Below are 24,939 nucleotides of genomic sequence, written 5' to 3' on the forward strand. Positions count from 1 at the left end.
CGCTAGGCCTTGACCACACCAAACTGCTGGGGGACCGCATCGAGCAGATAGCCTGGCAGAAGGCGGGGATCATCAAGCCAAGGTCAACCGTGATTGTAGCCCGAGGTCAGCCACCCTCCGCCCTACACGTGCTCAAGGAGAGGTCACGAGACAACAATGTGAGTTGCTATTTATAGGGGTCACCGCCAACCTGTCTCCCCGACAACTAAGCTCCTCGCAATTTTGATCACAGGCGTCAGTAAATCCCCTGGCAAAATATTCCATTGCCGTGAACTAGTCTCCCCGACACCTCGCCCTATCGGCGAGGCCACTAGACTACAATACTACCCGTTCAAAAACATCGAACATCCCCTACTAGAACGAACGAAAGAGCTTGGTTGTCGCCTAAAGGTAGGCGCACACAGATCGTCATCGGACGGACGGCACGCATCGGACGGATCGGACGATTAGATTTGATGCATTTGTTTCAATTGAAGTGCGCATACCTGTCTGCATCGTACGCATCGTAGATCGGAAATGCCGTCGGGAATTCCGAGAGGAGCATTGAAGCCGACGGCTCCGATCGGATTCAATGGCCCATATGAATAAAGTTGAGCATTTGCTCATACTTCTAAAATATGGAGCATTTGCTTCATTTTCTATGAATAAACGTGAGCAAAACCTTTTGCTCATGCTCATCAAAAAAATAGTTTGAGCATTTGCTCAAAAGTAGAAGCTTTTGCTCAAAATTGTATGAATAAACTAGAGCATTTGCTCAACTTTTGAAACAAATGCTTCGTCTAGAGCAGCTTATCACCTTTGATATGAAGAGGAAACCTTCCTTGATAGGAAGAGGAAACTATACCAGATACTATCACAACCAATAGTGTAGAACTATAAAACTCTTTTTAGATTCAACCATGATATATATCACCATTATTCCTACAAAAGAATAAATACAAAAGCTACCTGTTATAAAGATAGCCATCACAAAATAGAAAATAGGCATTTAAGAATATGAGAGTGTAGACGATTATAACAAGGCTATTGATATTATAAGAATATGCTGAAGATTATTATAGAGATGACATTTTTTCACGCTATTATTTCAAAATTCTAAACTCAACTAACATAAAACTGTATTCATAAAAATAGAAAACAGAGCACACGACGCAAACACAGTGGTGCCCCCTGTTTGCATATTTAGCGCTTCCGTGAGCTATACATACAAATTAAGGCTACAAAAGCGAATCAGCTGATGAAAAATCTTTAAAATACGTGAGCATTTGCTCCAGAGTTCAGGAGCATAAGGTAAGAGTATAAGGTAAAGCTTATTCATATCAAAATGAGCAAATGCTTTTGCTTCTACCTTTTGCTCATGAGCAAAACCTTATGCTCAATGCTTTTGCTCATGAGCATTTGCTCTGGTTTTATTCATATGGGCCATTGACTCACCGGCATTTATTTATTCCCTTGTATATTCTGTTAGAGTGTAGAAATAAATCTAGTTGAAACGTTCTTTAGCATATGTATTATCAATATCAATAATAATCAATAATTTTATCCAAATAAACACGAGATACACAAAATAAATCAATATGCAAAACAACACAAACAAAATAAAAATTTTCCCAACAAAAAAAAACAGGCTTGATGGTGGTAGAGGGTATAAACATAGAAGAAAAATAGCGTAAGTAGATATCCCGTAGGATATAGGATATATATTTCGCTCCTCTTCACTTGTCATTCCTTTCTTTAATACCATAGAGTAACAATAGCATATTAAGTAGGTATCCCATGGTGTTTATGATATCCCATGGCGTTTATGTCGCAACTTTTACTGTTAACTCAAGCCGATTATTGTCGATTTTACTGTTTTGGCCGGTTGAGAGTGTATGAACGGCACAATATGAGAGACTACCAGCGTCACACAGCTTTACGGGAAAGAACTGCGTGTACTATCGGTTTGAAATAAAAGAACTGTAAAAGTTGCGACATAAACGCCCTATACCATTGGATATCTACTAATGCTATTGTTTCTCTATGGTATAAAAGAAAGGAATGAAGTGGAGCGAAAAAGGCAAGAAGATAGGAAAAAGAGAGAAAAAATATAACCAAAATTCGTAAGCGATACCACTTCTAACAAATATATCCAGAGAAATGGCATTGCAATCACTAGTTAGAGCAGAAATCTCGAGCCTTATTCGTCAATATGGAATAATAAATTACTAGAAGCTCGGTTTTTATATCAAGTTTAGTTTTTCTGCTAATCTTAGGGTCACATGATAACACTACATTTAACGGTAAACCACGTTTACTTGCAGATATGGTTGCATTTATCATAATGTGTTCCATAAGGGGTTAATGAACAGCTGACATTTCTCCGTTTAAACAGAGTATCTGCATACGAGTCTGTGAGAAAGTGATTCGGTTTATTATTTTAGTATTTATATAGATCAACAGCTGTTTCTTCAATCATTCAATATTGGTGTGATATGTGATATATCTATTTCAAGGTCTATAAATACAGGTCATGACTCTCGTGCTCCTTATGGAGCGGCCATTATGTGGGGTCTTTATGACGGTACATTTGAAATTCCAATCTGCTCATAACAAGATCATGCTTTATGCTTTTTAAAAACAATATTTAGGTTCAGATATGTAAATTCAGTTTTTCGATTCTTTAATAATGAAAATTCAATAATAAATGGTTCAATAATTCATTTTTATTATTAAAATTGTACTTATTCTTGTAACTTGTTATGATTCATAAGGCAATGGTACATAAGGCTAACCTCAAAAACAGTTTGAAGTTCCCAATCAAATCAAATCATTTATTTCGCCATTTAAAAAAACAATCACAAATAAAGAGCAAATCAAATATGATGAACAATAAATTTAAACAAAATACAAGTGTTAACTTAAAAATAAGAAAATAATAATACAAAATTATAAATATATCTTTACGTAAGTATATATAATTTACGTATTATATATGGCATCACCAGCAAAAGAATAAACTTTACCCGCTGGTGACCGTTGCAAATCGAAAATAGTATAGTAGAAAAGTAGAAAAGAAAATAGTAGAAAAGAGAAAAGTAAATAAATTATAAGGGATACAATAAATTTTAATTTAAATAAGGTTTCCTATTGAAGTGAAATAGTTTGCAATTATCCAATTTTTTATATCATTACTGGTATCTCTAGTTATATGTGTTAAATTAAGAGTAAATCTAAAAATCAACAATTCAGTTCCTAGTTGGAATCTAGATATTATTATTATGTCGGAAGACAAGCAATATTTCTTGAACAATATAACAAAATAACAAATCATGTTGTTCAATCTATAATGATAACAGCTGATAAATTTGAAAATTGGTGAACTAGGACCCCATAAAATGGCGATTTTGCAATGCATCACGGGATTGTGTCATGACCTGTATTTATAGACCGTGATCTATTTGCAGTGGGCCTTAAATGATAATTATCGACTTGTGAGTTTTTAGTAATAATATATGTATTATAGTAATACACCGATTGTTGGCATCACCTCGCTAGGCCTTGACCACACCAAACTGCTGGGGGACCGCATCGAGCAGATAGCCTGGCAGAAGGCGGGGATCATCAAGCCAAGGTCAACCGTGATTGTAGCCAGAGGTCAGCCACCCTCCGCCCTACACGTGCTCAAGGAGAGGTCACGAGACAACAATGTGAGTTGCTATTTATAGGGGTCGCCGCCAACCTGTCTCCCCGACAACTAAGCTCCTCGCAATTTTGATCACAGGCGTCAGTAAATCCCCTGGCAAAATATTCCATTGCCGTCAACTAGTCTCCCCGACACCTCGCCCTATCGGCGAGGGCCACTAGACTACAATACTACCCGTTCAAAAACATCGAACATCCCCTACTAGGACGAAGGAGCTTGGTTGTCGTTCCACACGCTCACGACAACCAAGTTCCCCGACAGCTGATCCCCTACTGCATTTAGATTCTGGTTGTCGTGATCGTAGCTTGAAGCGGGCGGGGAAGTAGTACAATCACAGGCACTGTTTCACACATTCTATGAATTCGATTAATAGAAGAAAGCTTGTTGATGTTGTCACTTCTATCACTGCAAACATAAAATGAAATAAATAATTTCTGTTTCCGAATTCAACTGACTTGGAATTGTTTCTTATTGAATTCGGGTTCGGTGACGATAACCTCTCTCAGGAGCTCAGTTGACCCCGTCAACCAATCCCCTCGAAAGTGGTTTTAAAAGGAGCTATACTGACGGGGAGCTTAGCTGTTGGGGAGCTTCGTTGGCGCGTTCTCATTTATAGTCCGGGTCCTGTAGCTTTGCCTATCGGCGAAATATATCTTTCCATAAGCAACATATGCTCTTTTGTATCTTCTCAAAAGCAACGTGATGCATCCGAAAAGATACACAAAGAGCTTTAATGGTTCGTTCCCTAAGCAACAGATGCTGTTTTGTATCTTTTCAAAAGCAACGTGATTCATCCGAAAAGATACACAAGGAGCTTTAATGGCTCGTTCCATAAGCAACAGTTGCTCCTTTGTATCTTCTCAAAAGCAACGTGATGCATCCGAAAAGATACACAAGGAGCTTTAATGGTTCGTTCCCTAAGCAACAGATGCTCTTTTGTATCTTCTCAACGCAACGTGTTGTATCCGAAAAGATACACAACCTATCAGCTGACTCGTCCAACAGCTCTTTCCATTGTTGGTGGTACGTTGCAAATCTCTCATTCATGGAGAATCTCTGTGTGTAGAGAGCTTCCTTCAAGGAAGTTCTGTGGGGAGCTTCCTCCATCTAGGGATCTAGGGTATCTGAAGCCTCATGTTTTATCATAGCCGTAAATATTACCTCGCGAACCATACCTTGCCTTTCAAAGTCACGGAGGCAAAGTTACTGTACTTCAGTGAGGTCCACGTTATAATGGCAGCACCTGATCAACATCAAGGTCTATAGAAACAGTTCTAAACACCCATGTTCCTCATGAAGCGGCCATTTCGATGCGATTTTTAGCGGCACATTTCAAAATCCAATATAATTCGTAACAAAATCATGCGTTATGCATTTTAAAAATAATATTCTGCTTCGGATATGTCACTTCAGGTGTTCGATTATTTAATAATGAAATTTCGATAATGAGTAGTCCAAAAATTATTGTTCTTATTCTTGTAACACATAGCTGTTATAATTCATGAGGCATTGGGACAAGACAGAAAAATGCAAGGCTAAAGCTGGGTTTTAGTTTGTGCTTAAATGCCGTCGTCGACCACGACAGGGCCAGGTTCTCAGATTGGGTAGATTTCAATTTGTCTAAATAATCTAGAAGATTATGTTCAATTATTATGTTTTAACGGGGGAGGTTGAGTTTGTGGATTTCCTATGATAAAATAGGTTAAATAAAACTAGATGAATGATCAGATGTTTTAATTTAGAGATGACAAAATTATTGAACTGATGCAAGTTGAAAACAGGCTGTTAATCACAGGTGGCAAATATCAGATGATTCGCCACACTTATTTATTTATACTTTTAAATGACAATATGTTGATATTATTAGAAATGTTTTTATTCTTGAATAATAAACACAAACTGAAAAGTTATTTGATCAGCTGTTTTAGCACACTTGAAATTTGGACAATATGAATGTCAACAATGCTTGTCGTCGTCGACTGCGGAAGTTTACGCACAAACCAAAATGAACCTTTACCTCAAAAAGAGTTTGAAAGTTACCGATCAATTAAGTTGAAAAATCAACTATTTAGTTTCTCGTAGAAGTCTAAATAGTCTCATTAAGTCGGAAGAATCTATTTTACAATTCCAAGCCGAGCATTATCCCATTCATCTAAAAATTACTAATAACATATCATGTTATGTGAAAATACTATGATAAAGAGTTGATACACTCAAAATGGCCATTTTGCAATGCATCACAGGATCGTGTCTTGACCTTGATCTACAGACCTTGATCAACATTGGTGTTGCTATCCTTGTCTATCTATCATCCTTGTATCATCTAATCTTATAGTATTCAAGATTTATAGATTTTTCTACATTAAAAAAAATCTATAACTAGAATACTATCTGTCAAAATTTAACTGTTAGGATATGATTGGAAAGAGGACAAAATTTCCAATAAGCTTCATATAATGTTTTCACCTATACGTTTTGAACTATCTATAATCATTAATATTGTTTGAAATTTGGCTTTGAACTCGATCGATGTACGTTTTCAACTTTGAGCGCTCATAGAAAGTTCAAAAACGTCAAACAAAGTAACAAATTATATGAATCTTATTGGAAATTTCTTCCTCTTTCAACCATATCCTTATAATTAGATCTTGAGTGATAGTATTCCAGCTATTGACGTTACATGATTCAAATACCTCAAGAAGTTTGTCGATCTATTTCGGAAACATTCTGTATTTATTTATTTACAATGCAAATTATACTAATGTAATAACATTGGAAGATAAAATAATAAGATAGTCCTTGTGTTATAGCTTCAGGTCGATTGAGAGAAAAAAATATTTTTTAGCCTACAAGTTAATTTTCATGCAACGTATTTTTAGCATCAATTTAATGTATTTATAAGTTATGTAATATCTATATATATAAAAGCGAAATGGCACTCACTCACTGATTGACTGACTGACTCACTCACTCACTCACTCACTCACTCACTCACTCACTCACTCACTCACTCGCATAACTAAAAATCTACCGGACCAAAAACGTTCAAATTTGGTAGGTATGTTCAGTTGGCCCTTTAGAGGCGCACTGAGAAATCTTTTGGCAATATTTTAACTCTAAGGTTGTTTTAAGGGTTTAAAGTTCGTCTTTTAGCATGTATATTCTTCTCTCCCAATCTCTTAATTATAATTGAAATTTCCATATCATATGTTACTATAGAACTATAATCTAGATAGAGTACCTCTTCGAAACAGTTGTTAACTGGCAACTAAATTAATAATTTTGTCAGGTTGGCATTAAGTTGAGTTGACTATCGCGGAAAAATTGATTGGGCACTGCTACTTCAATCCTGGGAATATTATATTACTAGCAGTCAGGCTCGTTTCGCTCGCCATATCCGTTTAGCCAGCCGTTTAGTCTGGACCCCCGACTGGATTGTCCTAACATATGATAAAAATTCCCAAATGAAAAATGCAGGCGAGCGAAGCGAGCCTGCTGATCTCATTCTTGGACGATCCAGTCAGTGGTCCAGGGGGCGGAGCCCCCTGGCTAGACGGATATGGCGAGCGAAGCGAGCCTGACGGCTAGTTCTTTTTATATGAATATGTATATGGTGACTTGAAAGTATTTACCGATCTAGTTGGCCTTGCATGATAACTGAACCAGTTTCATCGTCAAAACGTCGGTGATCTGAAGAAATCAAAAGCATGTAGAATTGATAATAATTGCTTGATTTGTGTATTTGTTCATGGTCAATATCAAAATAACTTGTAAGGCAGTGCAACTGCTAAAAAAAACCTTCTACTGGTGAGACTTTTCAAAAATTTTCGATTTTAATGCTATCAAAATGAAATAGTTTTCTCAGGGAAAACTTTTTTCTCCGATCATTACTTTTTGAGATATGAGCGCATAAAGTTTACATTTTTGGGACAGGTCGTTTCAAATTCGGTAAGAAATAAATGAAATTCCGAGGATGAATTCTTCATGGTATCGTTGATTGAATAAAACGAAAATTTTCTGAAAATATAAATTTTTGAGAAAGTTATTCAATTTACCAAAAATAAAGTTTAAACTAGCACAACCTTAAAAGCTTTTGAAACTGTTCGGTTTATGTTTTCTACTTTTAGAGAGAAGAATACAAAAAAGTTTAGTTGATGAATTCAATTCAATTCTTTATTGCCAAAATTTAACAACGTAGCAAATCAAAGGTTAATAAATCAAACACCTATCACAAGAAAATAATAAAATTAACTACCCAGAACTAAAAAACTAAAAACTGTTTCAGGCACACAGGGAGTCGCAAAAAATCCTATTCAAAATAAATACTAAAAATAACAATACAAAATCAAGTTGATGACAAGAACAACTTGTCATCAACTTGATTTTGTATTGTTATTATCAATAACAATATGATATTATCATCATATTATTCAATGATGATTCAGTGATAATTTATCAAATCTTTTACATCAGTGAGCAAAAAATGCATAAATTCCGAAGCAAAACGAGTTGGGAATGGAATACGATATTGCGGTTAAACTTGATTTGAGAGACAACAGTGCTACCGAAAGCATTACTATTTTTATGTATTGTATACAAACATATAACATACAATTGTGTACTATTTTATACCTATGGCATGTGTTATTCTAGTTGGCCCTGAACGAGATGCAAAAAATACAAACTTGAGTTACAAAAAATACAAACTTGTTCATGTAATAAGATATTGTACTTTTCCTTGAGATAAAGTAAGAATGCGATACTGACATAAGATACTTTAGGCTACTTTTTATTGAATTTGAGCTAATTTTATATTGACAAATTCGTCGGTTCTTACAAAGTAAAGTAATCTGACCTGTGAGCCAATTTTTTTCAATATTATAGGTCAATTTATTTTTAATTTTGCTTGATAATATGCTGAAGCTGTTGATATTTCGTCTAAAATATTATTTATTCACCATACAATGTATATACAAAATTGAGCCACGGGATACACCCAAAACGGCTCACAATTCTACTCTGTTGTATCCGTGAAAAATATTCAATATTATCCTACAGGGTGTCCACGGGGCGGGAAACCGGGAATTGTACGTGAATTTCATTTGGGCGAAAAATGTAAGGGAAATGAACGGGAATTTTGTCGAGATACTGGAATTTTTAGACACTTCCGTCAACTAGCTACTTTGCTAATTCTATATTAATTAAGGGCAGAGTTTGTTTTTTATATTATTCGGAATACAGTATACAGGTATCATCGTATAATGGCGCTACATTTTGATGTTAAACATGCTGCTTTACATTTGATATTGTTATTTAAGGATATTACATTTTTTCTGAATGACCACCGTTCTGAGTAACACCATACCCCATAACCACCCACCCTCCGCTTACAACCCATATTTTTACATATTAATCATGTGTTTCAACCGGCGGGGAAAAACGTGAAATTTACGGGGATTGTACGGGAATTTTCTAAGTCTGATTCAGTGGACACCCTGTCTTATAATAATATTCGCATGGCTTTTATTGGTTGGGAGTCCTTAACGGAAGTTCCACCTCGCCTGAATATAAATAATACACCTTGCCTGTATATAATTTAAGCCGTCAATTTGTCTCACGACTGATGTTATAGTTTTTTCTGGAGCTAATTTTCAATATTATTGATGAAAATAATTGAAATATCAGTTTTAAAATGTTCGATTTCAAATGTTCAACTTGTGTTTTTCTTGGATATTCTTCAATGTTTTGTTTTTTTACAGTGCACTCTGATTGAAGCTCCGCCAATAGACGATTACAAGCTTGAAAACTACACGAATAGTGCCGAAATAATCAAGAAATCGTTTGATTCAAGTGTGATACAAGAGCTGAATGTATCATTAGCATTACAACTATCGTACGCTTGGATGGCCAAGTGTAAAAACAGTAAGTGAAAATATGATTAATTGATAGATGAAAAAATAACCAATCTTTATAATTGTATTGGGAGTGATTTTGTGTATTTTTCCATAATGATAACAGAGATTTTGTAGTTGAAATCTAGTGACAAACTAGACAAATCTAGACAAACTTCAAGAAAAACACACTTTTATCATAAATAATAATATCGAATGACCTGGCTGGCTCAGGTCTGGCGTCAGAGTTTTCAGGTCGTACCTGATCAACTTCAGAGCCTCTGACATGACCTGACGAATGTTTTTTAGGCAGCCGGGACCGACGTCTTATCGTGTCCATGCAAACTGCGGGAGTGGCCCAAGATAAATATCTTGCCCGGACCAGGATTTGAACCCGGGCTTCTGAATCATAACGCCAGCATTTAATCTACTCTACTAGATTTCTATTCATAAACAAGCTCTATTTCAAATACAGTCCGCTGTCTGTAAAAATTCTGGCTAAATTTCACATTTTTTTAGATACAGATAGAGAATTGAAACTAGGCATCTATTCACTTTTCATCTATTTATTCGTGCATTGATAGATTATCTTTTATCTATTTAATAATTTAAAAATATAATGAAACAAACAATTTGAAGAAACCCGCTTCAAGAAACCGTTTTTATGGTAGTATTATTGAACCAGATGCCCACAAAGTTATAGATCCCCTGGAATCTGATTAGTTTTTCATTTTTTATTTGTTTCGTTCAAGTCTTCAAATATTTCTTTTGCTGAGGGTGTTACCCATATCAGCACCAGGCTTGTGCGTGGGCAATCAAACTGATATTGATGAGAGATACTGTGAACCTTGCTTCTCTAAAAAATCATTATTCATACATTTTTGTGTGAATATAATAACAGATTATATGAATATGATAAGGATAGAACATGCTTCCTCCAAATTTTAATACGAATATAAGTTGCATGAAGCAGATGATGTGGCCATACTTTGGTTAATAATTTTTTGAATTTACAATTAATTATTGTGAACATTATATCTCTTCAGGTACACTGTCGCTACCCTACCCATACGATATAATTTATATATAATCTATAATAATAATAAAGAAAATACTTGGCTTATACAGAATAGGAAATTCACCAATGACGCATCATCACGTCTGAACTACTGGACTGATTAACTTGAAATTCTGCATATGGATTCTTAATTTACCGAGGATGGTTATAGGTCTATTTTAAATTCTCCAAGATTTCAGTTTGTCAAGTTTTTAAATTGGATCCTTGTGGAGCACGGGCTACCTGCTTGTAATATAATGAAGGAAAGAATTGGCTTATACACGTACGGAATAGAAAATTCACCAATGACGCATCATCACGTCTCAACTACTGGACAGATCAAGACTGTTCGGTTTTTAATTTAAATTGGATAATCTTTTTAAATATAATTGTTAAGATCATTATAAGAGTGAGAAAAAGTAGCAACTGAAATTTTTAAGTGGTCTAATAAGCGAGTTATGGGTTGTTGAAGTACTAAACTCCGTTTTCTTTCCAGATCATAAACGGTTTCGAATTTTCCATTGGAGTTTTTTTTTAATACATTCAGTATATCATTGGCTTTGTTCTAATATGCTTTTTTCGCGGTTTTTGACAAAATAAACAAGCTATCGAATTTACAAAAAATGTAACTTTTTTATGTATGAACGATATGGGGAATAAAATGTTACAGTTTGGAAAGATACATTTTTTGAATTTTTAAGAGAAGTTCTGTTAATATAGTCGAAACCGTTTATGATCTGGAAAGAAAACGGAATCTGTAAAGTTAGCACTTCAACAACCCATAACTCGATTAGACCACTTAAAAATGTCAGTTGTCACTTTTTCTCACTTATAATGATCTTAACAATATTATATTGAAAAAGATTATCCAATTTAAATAAAAAAAAGTGTAGAGAACAGCCTTAACTTGAAATGCTGCACATAGATTCTTAATTTACCGAGGATGGTTATAGGCCTATTTTGAATTCTTCAAGATTTCAGTTTGTCCAGTTTTTAATTAGACCCTCGCGGAGCACTGAATACCTGCTAGTAGCATATATAATGAAGAATAACGTGTCTAGAAATGCGTTATCTAGAAATCTATATATATAAAAGCGAAATGGCACTCACTCACTGACTGACTCACTCACTCACTCGCAGAACTAAAAATCTACCGGACCAAAAACTTTCAAATTTGGTAGGTATGTTCAGTTGGCCCTTTAGAGGCGCACTAAGAACGGATTTGGCAATATTTTAACTCTAAGGGTGGTTTTTAAGGGTTTAAAGTTCGTCTTTTAGCATGTATGTTCTTCTTATTCTCTTAATTATAATTGAAAAATGTCCATACCATATGTTAATATAGAACTATAATCTAGATAGAGTACCTCTTCGAAACAGTTGTTAACTGGTAACTAAATTAATAATTTTGTCAGGTTGGCATTGAGTTGAGTTGACTTTGTTAAGTTGGCACCAAGTTGAAGATTGAAATGCATTTATCACGGAAAAATTGATTGGGCACAGCTACTTCAATCAGAGCTATTCCTGGGAATATTATATTACTAGCCGTCAGGCTCGCTTCGCTCGCCATATCCGTCTAGCCAGTTATATTTCTTCAAGTAACATTTTCCAAAATATTTTTTTTTTCAGGAGGTAACCTGAACATGATTGGTAAAGGGCTAACAATATGTGAGCGCACATTGGATGGCATCAACAAGTGCTATTGGCCGGGAAGACAGCAAATACTGGAGTCGAACGACAGTCCACTGACCTACTACATAGATGGAGCCCACACCAAAGAAAGCATGCATGAGTGTGTATCTTGGTTCAACGGTAAAACTAAAACGTAAGCCATTTCAATATTAATTATTGTTAAACGAAAATCCTAATTAAATGCTGTAAATCACCCCGAAGACTTCGCTACTGCAAATATTGACAACAGGGTTAACAGCTAGATGGAAATTCGATGAGAGCTACTATCCAAAAATTATTTGCCAGCCCGGGAACCGAACCCGTTACCTCCTAATTGCTAGTCAGGAATGCTTACCCTTTCACCAAACGATGAAAATTTGTATCCGACTACATTTTTTGTTTATCTGGCTAAAGTAATTTGTAAATCTGACTATATTAATTGTAGTGTTTACAATCTATAGCAGCGCTCATTTTATACGAAGCCTTAGCGGCCAGCCAGTCTACAGATGGAAATAAAAAAGAAATTACATTTGTTCAAATGCTAATTAATGAATAATTAATAAATTATTGTTCATTAATCAGCATTTGAACAAATGCAATTTTCAATTTATTCCCATCTGTAAGTACATTTCAATATTCACTCTTTTTTTAGAGCTACCGATTATTAAAAAACACAATAAAAAATATCATGTACCCTTTATTTCAGTGGTCGCCAAACAGTCGATCGCGAGCTACCGGTAGCTCGTGGGGTAGTTTTTGGTAGCTCAAAGAAATGCTCGTGCAAAAGAATGTCGTCCAGTTTGATCATAAACACTTTCCCAGTCTGAAGGAAATCAATGACGAGAGAAATCCTCCACAGCACCGCAGCAATAACCAAGAATACGTTACAATTCTTTCAGATTTGAACAACAGTTTGATCAACGATTTCAAGATTTTAAAAGCATATCAAATATGTTACAATTCATCAACTCTCTTTTGTAGATATCTATGCAGAAGATTTTTCAGTTTGTATAGTAAAACATTTTGGTGGAGATCAGGCTTCAGTTGAAATGTAATTTGTGGATTTTCAAAATGATCTGTCTCTCAGATCACTTTCTACAACTGGAAATATTTGGCCTCAAGTCCCCAAAGAAAAATATCCAAATATTATTCAAGTTCCATTGAGGTTGAGAGTTATGTTCAGCTCTACTTACTTGTGTAAGGCATTTTATTAAATTCATAAAAAATCGATATAGCAACAGACTGGATGATGAACATTTAGACAACTGCATCAGAATGGCGGCTACAACGTACCGTACACTCCAAACATCAAGAAAATACTTGACGACCAAAAAGAGTTCCACTGCTCTCATTGAACTGTACATTTCAACTTTTTTATACTTTTTGCTATAAGATAAGTAGATTTCAACACTAGAAATGTATCTTTATAGGCAATAAAAGTGTGAAAATTTCATTATGCTTACTGTACTTTATTCAGTCTAATATTCCTTGGTAGCTCACTAGAAGATTTATAAATGCTATTCTAGCTCACAGGTTCATAAGTTTGGCGACCATTGCTTTATTTCATTGTACCACTACTGTAGTCCAAGATATATTATTTTTAACAAGGCTCTCACTCGAAGATAGAGAGGCCCGATACGCTTTCCTTTACTAATCACTCCCACTACATAACAGCATTCTCCCTACTTTTGTATCATCATTATATTGTGCACAGCATGCTTACTCCTCTCCACTCACCTCTCTGTACATGCTACAAACTGTGAACGGAGAAATCGGTTTCCCCTCTTCATGTTGAAAGTATTATCTCTCGGACTATAGTTTCAACTCTTCAAAAGACATTTTGAAGTCTACAAATAGTAGAATGTAAATTTTACTTAGTAGTAGTGTTACAATGAAATACAGGGTAAGTTAGGTACTTGTGTGTTTGTAAATTGTAAGTGACTCATAAATTTAAATTCATGTTCGCTTTCTTGATTAGGGCTACATGTATTTACATAAAAATTGAAAATATAAGTACCTTTTTTTACACATTTTTGTTAAATTGGTTTGTTTCAGCTTTAGGGTCAGTCTTTCTACTCAGTTTATTAGTTCTGTACTATACTCCAGTTTTACCAAATACTCTGTTTATGTAAAAACCTCAATATTCCGTTTATTACGATAATCAAGTGAGGAACTTCTCAGTTCTAATATTGTTGAATTTGTGTTTGTTGCAGTAAAGAATCAGTGAAAGTATTATTGTTCAACGTTACCAGTAATAGAGACTCCTACGCGCTGTTGTCTCTGCTCGATTGCTGTCGATTCGATACAATCCTCTTCTCAACGAATATTGCCAATCAAAATAACTATGACATCACATCAGGTCAGTATTCTCAAACATATACAGGGTGTCCCATGAAAAGTGTAACTGCCGAAGACCATAGATTAAACATGAAATTTGCAACAGAAAAGTTCAGTAAAGGTTTCTTACATCGACTTCAGTTTTCGAGATATTCGATATTTTTTAAAAACGTCAATAACTAGAAAATTATTAGTCAAAATCCAATTCTAAGGATATAGTTAGGAAGAGGAAGAAATTTACAATAAGATTCATTCATTCATACAATTTTTTGTTCTTTTGAACTTTTTGTGAGCCTTCAAAATGTTTGAAATTTACCTTTAAAATCGACAAATAAACATTTTCACCTTTGAGCGATCACAAAAAGTTCTAAAATGTCAAACGAAGGAAGAAATTGAATGAATCTTATTAGAACCATATTCCATAGAGAGAACCTCTTCTAACCATATCCTTGGTTCTCTGTTAAATTCTGCTCTAGAGATGAGTGGAAGTCTGAGGAAGGGCCCTATCCCAAAAGAGGCAGCCTTGTGTGCTACACAGACGGTTCTCTCATTGAAGGGAAATCTGGCTACGGGGTGTACAGTGATTCACCTATAGTGAGGTCCACGTTATAATGACAGTATTTGATCAACTTTGGTTTTGCTATCCTTGTCTATCATTCGACATAGCCGGTGGTACTATCCTTTTCTAGGTCCACAACGATGCCAATTATGTTTTTGACAGTGTAGAAATATAATTATTCAATGCAGAGAATCGGCATCGCTATTCTTCTATCTTTATCCACTGCCATTATAACGTGAACCTCACTATAGAACACAAGTTTATGCAAGTCTGGGACAACACTGTACCATCTTTCTGGTAGAAATTTGGGGCATCATGGCTTGTGTCAACATAGGCATTGCCAGACGCTATTGCGACAAGTACATAGTAATCCTGTCAGATTGTCAGGCTGCCCTCAAGGCTCTTGACTCCAATGAAATCAAGTCCAAATTGGTGTGGGAGTGCCACAAAACACTCAGCAGGCTTGCAACACGCAACTCTGTGCATCTTGGTTGGGTACCTGGCCATGTAGGCATAGAAGGTAATGAGCGTGCAGATGAGCTTGCTAAGCGGGGTTCTAGTATGTCATTCCTTGGCCCAGAGCCAGGCTGTGGCATAAGTAAAACAACTGCCTTCCACACAATAAGTAAATGATCCAGGGACTTACATCACCAGCAATGGCAGGGTCACCCTGTTCAAGCACTTGGCAAAAGGCTGCTGGCAGACGCAAGCCCTCGCTTCACAAGGTGAGTCTGGGTAGAGATCAGGTCAAGCATTCGATTGCCCTGATAACTGGACATGGCCACTTCAGGAAACATCTCCACACAATTGGACTCAGAAATGAAAGCCAGATGTGTAGGCTTTGTAATCAGTGTGAAGAGACTACTGAGCATATCATACTGTATTGCGAAAGTCTTGGAGCTAGAAGAAGGGCTCTGTTTGTCTGTAAGCAACCAGGTGAGGAATGGGATGTTGGTATAGGGAAAAACTCCTGGACCTTGTTAAGGACACGGGAGTTGGTTTGCCTAACTAACATACTCTGGGACACACAATAAGCTTCGGTTGACGAGTGAGGTTCTTTGAACCTTTGGATCTCTGAATCCATCCCTTCAAAAACATTAATCATATCCTTTAATTAGATTTTGACTGATAGTTTCCCAGTTTTTGACGTTTTTAAAAGAATATCGAGAAATCTTTATATCTTGAAAACTAAGGTCGATATAAGAAAATGTTGCTATACATTTTGTATTGCATGTAGATTCTATGGTCTTCAGCTGTTACACATTTCGTGGGACACTCTGTATACGATCTTCTAACACCTATAAGAATAATTTTGTTTGAATTCACTTTAAGTCTGTTCAACAGGCTGAAATAACCTTTTACTGCTCATATTTTTCAAAGTTTTTCGATTTGTATACTTTCAAGCTACCAACATAAAAGTTTTCATAACACAGTCATATACAATAGTAATCATATTGTTAATTTCAATTGTTTTGTGATTGAAACGAGTTGTACATGAATATTTCAACAGTGTTGTTTCCTAGAATGGCTGATATTGAATTTTCAATTTTTTGTACCTACCAACGTAGAGGTGCTTTGATATTGACACGTGAGAGGCTGATCTCACAGGTATATTCCGCATCAAAATTCAGCCAGGCTGAAGACCGATTACACAAGAGTGTAGCGCCTTTACCTGTTCAAATCCATCTCATTTCCAGGTTTTTATCGAATTCTCTCCAATATTCAACTAGTCTAAACCCCTAGCTTCATCTTTTTCTTTGTTATCAATTCAATTTAATTTTTCCTTCTGAATACAATTCAAAGCAGTTACATAGAATCTTAAGCAATAAAGTTTATACAATTCAAGAAACGATATAATATACTTACTAAAATCAAACAACAAAATATAGAAATTTAATTGATTTAATTTAAATCAATTGATTCAACTCACCAACTCGATCAAATCATAATATAATAAAGGAAAAGAATTGGATTTTGACGAATGACTCATCGTGAAGGCACTGTCGCTACCCTTTCCATACGTTATAATATATAATATAATCTTTACTGTAGTATAATAAAGGAAATAATTGTCTTATACACGTACAGAATAGGAAATTCATGAATGATGCTTCATCACGTCTGAACTACTGGACTGATTAACTTAAAATTTTACATGTGGATTCTTAATTAAGCGAGGATGGTTATAGGCCTATTTTAAACTCTTCAAGATTCCACTCGGTCAAGTTTTAAAATAGATCCTTGCGGAGCACGGGTTACCTGCTAGTATTATAATAAAGGAAAGAATTGGCTTATACACGTACGGAATAGGAAATTCACGAATGACGCAACATCACGTTTTAACTACAGTACTGGACTGATTAACTTGAAATTTTGTATATCTATTCTTAATCTACTGAGGATGGTAATAGACCTATTTCAAATTCTTTAAGCTTTCAGTTCGACAAGTTTTCAATTATTAGACCCTTGCGGAGTACGGGTTACCTGCTAGTAATATAATAAAGGAAATAATTCGCTTACACACGTACTGAATAGGAAATTTATTCATTTATTGTATAAAACACTATAATCATAATACAATTATGACATTGGAGGAAAAACTAGGCTGAGCCTGTACTATTTATCTTCAAAAATTTTGATAAAATGTTGTTGTCCAAAAGTTAAGGTTATGTAATCACACACTGCATCGTCACTTGATTTTCGGTCCAGGAATAATGAATTAATGAAATTCACGAATGACGCATCATCACGTCTGAACTAGTGGACTAATGAACTTGAAATTTTGTATATCGATTCTTAAATTACCGAGGATGGTATTAGGCCTATTTCAAATTCTTCAAGCTTTCAGTTTGTCAAGTTTTCAATTATTAGACCCTAGCGGAGCACGGGTAAGCCGCTAGTTCTGAATAACTTGGTAATTTTTCATCAATTATAATATCGGGGCACCGAGCTTCGCTCGTTATTTATTTATTGACTTTTGATAAACCACACAATTCTTTAAAATGATTGGGGAAGTACTAACAGCACAGCCCAAAACTGGTTCTTTCCCGAATTTTGATTTATACACTATAAATAGTCCAGAAAGTACGTTATGTTCCACACACTTGAATTCAGGTTCAATTTTCTGTTCAAACATTTGAAAACAAGAAAAATTTTAATTCAGATTATATAAAAATCAAATTAAATAACGAAATAACACTCACTAATCACTTGAAATTGTCAAATAATGATCAACTTTGAAAATTATGATATACTCTAGTTTAGGAGGATTATCATGTCATGTCAACAAATCAGATTATGTTGATCAAATCGAATAAAAATTTTCTAGCTAGATAAAATTTCTCGCTGATTGATTATGATTACACAGCTGGAAATAATTCTGTCACTCTCCCACACAGGCACACGCATCTTCTGTTATCGAGAGACGACGAAATTACCATCTGTTTTCCAAGGATGAATTATCCTTTTAATGTCGTTCAGCGAGTTTTCCAAAGAATGAGATCTAGTGCAATCGAATCTTTATATCATAAACCTACTGTGTTCCAAATTTAGTGAAAATCGTTAGAGCCGTTATTGAGATCCGTAAAACATAAATAACCAGATATAAAAATAGCCAAATATAAAAATAACCAGATATATACAGAAATTGCTCGCTTAATATAATAGGATTCTATGTATTTATTTCAGACCAGGCCAACCTAATGACATCAGTCTCAAGCCAACTAGACCGGTGTCGCGAGCACTTGAAGATCTGGCAAGAGCTGACCGAATCACGAACCACGAAACGGGAGCCTCAGACAGTCTCAAGTTTCCCCACCGTACGTGACGCGCTAGATTATCTGGAAAATTTGAGCAGCGCCGCGGAAAAACGGGAGTTTTCCGTATTAGTAACTGGATCCCTGCATCTGGTTGGCGCGTTTTTCAGTGCTGTTGATCCGGACTTGACGTTCATGAAAGGAAAAATTAGCTAGCAATATAATTTTTGATAGTTTTTTATTAATTTTAGGACAGTTTACATCACCACATTGTTGTATTTGAACATGTTACAACACGTTCTGGGTGCAAACATGACGAGAACGCTTCAAGATTGAGAGTGGTGAATGTAATGCATGTATTTAAATGGTGGCGCGCATAGAGTAAGTACTCCACCGTTTAATTAAATGCAGCATTTTTAAGCTTAAAGCTACCCTTGTCGCTCCACCATGCTCCCACTCTTACCAACAATTCTATCAGCTGTTTCCATGTTTTATTGTAACATTCACCTTAAACTGTCTGCATCCCCTATAAATAACACTATGGCTGGTCACACACCGATTAGTCAAGGCAAGGCTAGTCACGTTTAGTCACAAAACTTCACATAGTTGCTTACGAGGTCATGTCTAATTGAAATGACTAATCAGTGTGTGTTGTGTCATAAGCAGCAATGTGAAGTATTGTGACTAAACGTGATTAGTATTGTCTTGACTAATCGGTGTGTGACCAGCCTAAGGCTAGGCGCACACCAGTTAGTCAAGACAAGACAAGACAAGATATGATCAGACAAGTTTAGTCACAATAATTATTATTATTAAACGAAAATCCAAATTAGATGCAGTACTTTACCGCGAAGACTTCTGCTACTGCAAATACTGACAACAGGGTAAACAGCTAGATGGAATTCGATGAGCGCTACTATTCAAAAATTATTGGTCAGCCCGGGCTGACTATCCTGTTACCAATATTTGCAGTAGCAGAAGTCTTCGGGGTGAAGTACAGCATTTAATTTGGATTTTCGTTTGATAATGATTAATATCGGGGCACCGAGCTTCGCTCGTTATTTTTATTTATAGATAAACAGAACACAATTCTCTGAAATGATCGTGTTTATATTTCACAGCTGGCTATACGTCATCTTATGAATTTCGGGGATGCGATATTTAGATTTTTCACATATTCACTTTTTACTATCCACAGCTGTTTCAGCCAAGGATGAATTATCCTTTTAATGTCGTTCAGCGAATTTTCCCAAGGATGAGACCTAGAGCAATCGAATCTTTATATCATAAACCTACTATGTTCCAAATTTCGTGGAAATCGTTAGAGCCGTTTTCGAGATCCGTTAAACATAAATAACCAGATATAAAAATAGCCAGATATAAAAATAACCAGATGTAAAAATAACCAGATATATGAATACAGAAATTGCTCGCTTAATATAATAGGAAATTCATTAGCATTTGAATGATTGCAATATCTCAGTAATTTTCATCCGTTAGTCACAATACTTCACATAGTTGCCTATGACGCAACACACACTGATTAGTCATTGCAATTTAGACATGTCTTCATAAGCAACAATGTGAAGTATTGTGACTAAACGTGACTAGTCTTGTCTTGACTAACCGGTGTGTGCCTAGCCTAATACTGTACCTCCATTTATTTAAACATTGATAGATAGATAATGCCGGGATTTAACACTTTACGCTGGAATCCCTCATATTAGTATGATTGTATGTTTCGATATTGTTAAGATTTCCTTATACAGTTTGTTTACGAACTCCCTACCAATGCTCTAGGGAATTTTTGCTGGGTTGAAAACATATCTAAATATCATATTTAAATTGTCCGGAAGTCAGCGGCAAATTTGCTTTTTTCACTTATTTTTTTTAACTGGTTAAACATACAAAATTGAAACTCTGCACAATCATTTATAACAAATAGACAAAGCTACCAATAAATTTTGATAATATTTCAAATTCGTAAAACAAAATGGCGGACAATTAAAATGTTTGTCCCTTAAATAACTCGGAAACCGTTGGTTTTACAAAAAAATACAAGAATAACTTGTTTTAGTAAATTTAACTACCCATCGATTGGTACCTGAGTTTTTAAGATTGGACCAATATTAACTGAGATATGGCAGCCTTAGTGATGGGTAACCCCTGAAAGTTTGTTGCAGTGCAAATCAAGGCATGCTAATAGAGTCGCCTCAATGATACAACAATCTCTATTTGAATTGCATGTTAATAGTAAGCGATTTTAGGTCATTTCAAACAATAAAATAACGTTACATAACCCTCTAAAGGTGGGTAACCAACCACTAAAGCTGCCATATCTCAGTTAATATTGGTCCAATTAAAAAAAATATGGTACCAATCGATAGGCAATTAAATTTACTAAAATAAGTTATTCTTGTAAATTTTTTGTAAAACCATTCTGAGTTATTTAAAAAGCCGTCATTTTTTATGAATTTGAAAAATTATCATAGGCTAATTTTTTGTAGCTTTGTCTAGTTGTTATAAATGATTGTGCAGAGTTTCAATTTCGTATGTTCAACCATTATTTAGAAAAAAATAATAAGTGAAAAAAGCAAAATGGCCGCTGTGTAAGTAATTGAAGACTTCCGGACAATTTAAATATGATATTTAGATATGTTTCTTACCCAGGAACAATTCCCTAGAGCAGGGGTCTCCAACCTTTTTTATCCAAGGGCCACATTGTTAATTCTGGGAGGCTTAGAGGGCCAATAACAAGGATGTACATGGAATTTGACTTGTGGGGACCCGGGACACACACGACGGGGGATTTGGGGAGTGTAAAATTATTAGGTTTAATTAAAACACAGGACGAAACAAACCAATTCATTTCATTTCAATACAAAGTCCAATTTATTGAGTGTAAAAAGGTCATAAGAAAACTTGACAATGCATGAGTTTAGCAAGTTAAACAAAATGATAATAACTTATTTATAGTAATAAGACAACTTGATAATACACGAATTCACAGAAAGTTACCAAGCTAAAAGAGAATACTTATTTTTAGTGAGAAGATTGCATTTCTTTTCCACTTGGAATATCCGCCCATTTAGGATCAAACTTTGTGGTTCCGATCAATTGTTTTCAAATGTTCATCTGACAAGGAAGGTATGTATTTGGAACAAACTTCATTTTTGAAAATGTCTGCTCACACTTGTAGGTAGATCCAAAAAGAGAAGACATAGCTTGAGCATGGTTTTTTATGTTTTTAGAGTCTTTTTCTGGGAGACATGTACAGTCCGTGCAGACCATTTGCTAATATCTCGCAATGGTTGATCGCTGCTTGTTTACAGCTGCTTTTACACTTATTAAGAAATGGAGTGGCTAGTAAGAAAAGAGTACTGAAATCACAGTTGTTGTCAAAAATGTGTATAAATATATATATTTTTAAATATGTAGCAATAACTCTCGGCGGGCCGGACAAAATCTATCCGCGGGCCGGTGGGCCGTAGGTTGGAGAGCCCTGCCCTAGAGTATTGATAGGGAGTTCGTAAACACCCTGTAGATTGTGAAGATATTATTCAAATGAGTTCTAATGAGACTATTCCACTCAGCTCGACAGAACGAGTATGAATAGTCTTATTAGAGCTGAGGGTAATAATATTATCACTATACCGGACACTTACATTGATACTGATATGTGGCAATTCAGCTTAAAGAGATAAACTCAAGCATTATCAAAACTGGCCAGTTAGCCGAGTTGACTAAGGCGTTGCACCCTTCAGTCTGTTAGTGCTACCTGGTCGTGGGTTCGAGTCCCGCCGATTCCCAGAGATTAGGCATGGCCGTTTGATCATATCATAACTCACTCTCGCACTTTCCATTACCCACGCACAAGCAACAAGCTCATTTGGGCATCATCTGCAAAAAATCCATCATTGGGAAGCTTTATACTTTACTACAGAGACTAGAAATCATAATCACTGTAAACATTACTGCGTGAAGTTGTGACCATTAAATTTCCCTCTTCCATTTGACCCACGTATGCTGACCGTTTAAAGTGAATATCACTGTAGAATAGGGAAACGCTGATGAGATGAAACATGTCTCAGGGGTGTTTGAGACTTATTGATAAATGTGAATTGTTGCAACTTGTCTGTGATTTTTGCAAATGGAAAACGATCCTATAAAATAGGTAAATAATTTACTGTCGAATTTATATTTTTTAAAACTTTTTTGAGACATTATACAGCTGACTTTAAGCTGTCCACATACTAGACATTCCTATTATAGTGAGATTCACATAAAATTGACAGCAATGGTTAAATGGTAAGAATTGATATACAGAGTGAGTCATATGTGGGGGACCCCTTCAATAAATTGGAGACTGTTGTAGATATAATACTGTAACTCTCAGGATAAGTTATTGGTCAAATACTCTACCTTTTGACGTATACAACTGAATTTTCACTGCCAACACACAAGGAATCTTATGTTGGCAGTGCCAAGTATTACAGTGATGTTATTGATGCACTTAAGTTGCAATCAATGTTATTTATATTATATTGTAAAAATATGTATTTGTAATTTTTGGCAATAAATTCAATTCAATTCAATTTCAACCCCTCATAAGAGGGTGACTTAGGGATTGTAACTCGCATATTTTAAATGTAAAAACCATTGTGTGGTACATCATTTTAAAGACCTTTTTGAAACAAGAAAGATGGAATCGACAAAAATGTTCTATGATACTTGTATACAAAATGGCGGCTGTTTGAAGTTTTAGTTTTTAATGAAATCAGGGGTTGTGAGCTGTTAACTCAAATATTTTAAACCTAAACACCCATTGTGTGATACATCATTTTAAAGGCCTTCTCAAAACTAGAAAGATGACATTAATAACAATGTTCTATGATACTTTTATCCAAAATGGCAGCTGATTAAAATTTATCAATTATTTCTTTAAAAACTAAAACTTCAATCAGCCCCTCATTTCGGATATAAGTGGTACACAATGGGTGTTTACATTTAAAATATTCGAGGTACAATTCCTAAGTCACCCCCCTATGAGGAGTTGAAATTCAGTTGTACGTCAAAAGGTAGATTATTTGACCAATAACTTTTCCTGAAAGTTACAGTATTATATCTACAACAGTCTCCAATTTATTGAAGGGTTCCCATACATATGACATACTATGTATAAGGTATGATGGCAGTGATCTCAATAGATTTCACATTCCCATTTGAAAAATTCCAATTGTAAAGTTTTAATATTTGATATTAACCATGAAAATAAGGTGGGCTACTGGAATATTTCAGAAAAATTGCTCCAAACAATAATAATTGAATTTATCTAAAAAATAAAGCAATATTCCACTCTCAATAGATTTTATGAAGATTTAATATAATAAAACATAATTTTTGTTAATTCAATAGACTTGACATTCCCATCAGAAAATTTCCAATCGTAAGATTTTTATATTTTTGATATTAACCATGAATATAAGGTAGGCTTTAGAATATTTTTAAAAAATTGCTCAACAAAATAATAATTGAATTTATCTCAAAAATAAAGCAATATTCCACTCTTTCAATCGATTCTATGAAGATTTATTTAATGTAATAAAACATAATTTTTGTTAGATTTTAAAGATTATCATGATGAATATCATTCCAATAATGTAAGCTTAGATTAGGTTTTAGTTTAATATGATTGTTTTTGTTATATAATGTGAATGTTATTCGTTTTAAAATAGTATTATATTGACGATTGTAGGCCTAATTTATTTTTTGATAGGGTACACAGGTTTACTAGTATTTTTATCACACTTTCTATAATATAATTTGACTTATTAAATAAACAATTTTAAACTAAATTTATTTCAATACTCTCCTTACCTATTCTATCCTACTGTCACCTATAAATTACCTTATTAATTATAATTATGTTACAAAATAATAATTGTAATTAACATTTCTAATTTATAACCAAAACTTGTCAATTAAAA

General features: G+C 34.9%; 1 protein-coding gene across 1 annotated transcript in view; it reads left to right on the forward strand.

The window, feature by feature from the left end:
• Positions 1–19,517, forward strand: part of LOC111052743 (folylpolyglutamate synthase, mitochondrial) — a 37,835-nt gene extending 18,318 nt beyond the window's left edge. Inside the window, exons 5-9 of the mRNA XM_022339498.2 lie at positions 3,506–3,689; positions 9,445–9,607; positions 12,260–12,455; positions 14,515–14,660; positions 18,885–19,517. Of these exons, the coding sequence (XP_022195190.2) occupies positions 3,506–3,689; positions 9,445–9,607; positions 12,260–12,455; positions 14,515–14,660; positions 18,885–19,168 (973 nt within the window). The 3' untranslated portion in view covers positions 19,169–19,517. The remainder of the gene's footprint in view (positions 1–3,505; positions 3,690–9,444; positions 9,608–12,259; positions 12,456–14,514; positions 14,661–18,884) is intronic.
• The last annotated feature ends 5,422 nt before the right edge of the window (positions 19,518–24,939 follow it).

Source organism: Nilaparvata lugens, chromosome 7 (genome assembly GCF_014356525.2).
Source record: "Nilaparvata lugens isolate BPH chromosome 7, ASM1435652v1, whole genome shotgun sequence".
Taxonomy (NCBI): Eukaryota; Metazoa; Arthropoda; class Insecta; order Hemiptera; family Delphacidae; genus Nilaparvata; species Nilaparvata lugens.